This window comes from Trypanosoma cruzi, assembly GCF_000209065.1.
Source record: "Trypanosoma cruzi strain CL Brener chromosome Unknown tcruzi_1047053507359, whole genome shotgun sequence".
Lineage (NCBI taxonomy): Eukaryota > Euglenozoa > Kinetoplastea > Trypanosomatida > Trypanosomatidae > Trypanosoma > Trypanosoma cruzi.
In genome coordinates, this window is record NW_918983.1 from 1 (window position 1) to 1723 (window position 1723).

Below are 1723 nucleotides of genomic sequence, written 5' to 3' on the forward strand. Positions count from 1 at the left end.
AAAAAAAAAAAAAAAAAAAAAAGGAAAATCCACCAATTCAACACACGCGCTCACTTAAAAAAAAAAAAACGATAATCCAACAATCGGCAAAGAAACGGGGCAGTTAATTAGGACACTTTATCATCTGCTCAGCCTCATCGTGACGCACATTCTTCCCTCATTTTTCGAAGTAAAAGAAATTGTAAAAAAAAAAAAAAAAAAGGATGATTTTCCCCATTCTAATGGCACAGTTTTAACAAATTGATATTCACATTCACAATGACACTTTTCTCCCTTTTCCTTCCTTTTTTCCCCACAGCCGTGTTGCCGCCAGTGTAAATAGGGAAAAAGATAAGATGCTGGTGGGAAAAAGGGCTCAACGCCTAAACGCGCGCAGCCCTAAACTGAGAGGGAGAAACAAACAGACAAAAAAAATGAGTAGTGGTGGAGCCAAATCATGCCTTCTATTCCGCTCTTTCCGCATGATGCTTCCTTTCTCCCACAGTCGCTGCATTACCCACACATCTCTTCTTTTTTAATTTAAAAATCGTGGACAAACAGGCAGGAACTGCAAGAGACACGTGAATACACATGCAAGGCGGCAAAGAGGCGTAAACAATGAAAAATGAAAAAAAATTTAAAGTATATCCCCGAAATCGTACACAGTGCTTTCTTGACTCGCTGTCACCTTAGGGACCTCAGCGTTTTCGTGCCCAGAGGAAACAGTCATGGGCATCCCATCACCCAACGTTGAATCCTCCTTCATCTGGCTGGCATCATTGTGGATTCCATCATTCCTGTCAATTGCATACAAGGGCTCACGTTTCACCTCCCGCAAGACCATGTGCACCACCCACTTCGATTCATCGTCAACACCGCGGCAACGGCAGAAGCAGACGGTGATTAGCGCAACGGCAGCAATAACCGGCAGCAATATTGCAGCCAAGATAAAGTACCAATTCTTCTGCAACCACGGAACCACTACAGCCGGTGGAAGTGTCGTAGTGCTGACGACGTACCCTTTTTGAGCCTCACAGACGACGCCAAATGAACGGTAAGGCGTGTCGGTGTGGTCTTTAGGCGCAGGGTACCAATCATACCACGTTGCGTTCCCACTGTTATCCGTCGTTTTCAGACGAAGCATTAAGAACGTCTTGCCGTGATGAGGGTACTGATAGGGCCAATAAGCCTTGTACCCGTTCATTGGTCCCGCGTCAACAAGCGTATACAGCGTGCCCCTGAAAAAAGCAACACCAAGACCATCAGCCGAGGAGTCGGCAAACGCACCTTGATTCCACTTGAAGATGCAGTTTAACGTTGCCCACTTCAAACCTCGTCCACACCTTTTTTTGGGATCTGTTGTTGGGGTCGCTTCGTGGTCGGCGTCTCCACCCAGGTACACATGGCTTGTGTCGTAATTAGGGACTGCGGTCTTTCTCAACTCATCCGCGATGGCCACATGTGCGGCAGGTGTTTGATCCGCAGAAAGGACGCCTCCACCCAAATGGCAGACGTCATCAGAGCTAAAATAACTCACGTCACCGGCATAATTTTCAAAAAAAATCGGATTGGCGTAGTGGAAATACTTCACAATTTCAATAGCCACGTGTCCTTCCTCCACTTTTCCTGCAGCAGTAAAGGAGGGATGGCTGCCCAGGTACTGCAGCAGGAGGAACAACACCATCCACCGGACTGCGTTCCTTGTCGCAGAGCGCGTTCGAATGCCCATTGCTTCGAATTCCAT

The 1723-nt window shown here is 47.0% G+C and overlaps 1 protein-coding gene across 1 annotated transcript, besides 2 other annotated features; it reads right to left on the reverse strand.

Moving 5' to 3' along the window:
* Positions 1 to 28: a microsatellite.
* Positions 1 to 1723: part of a sequence feature (heterozygous, Esmeraldo-like haplotype) that runs on past the window's edge.
* Tc00.1047053507359.10 (uncharacterized protein) lies at positions 617 to 1723 on the reverse strand (the record flags this gene model as incomplete). The annotated part of the gene is made up of 1 exon (XM_799650.1): positions 617 to 1723. The coding sequence occupies one exon, from the start codon at positions 1721 to 1723 to the stop codon at positions 617 to 619; it is 1107 nt and encodes a 368-aa protein (XP_804743.1).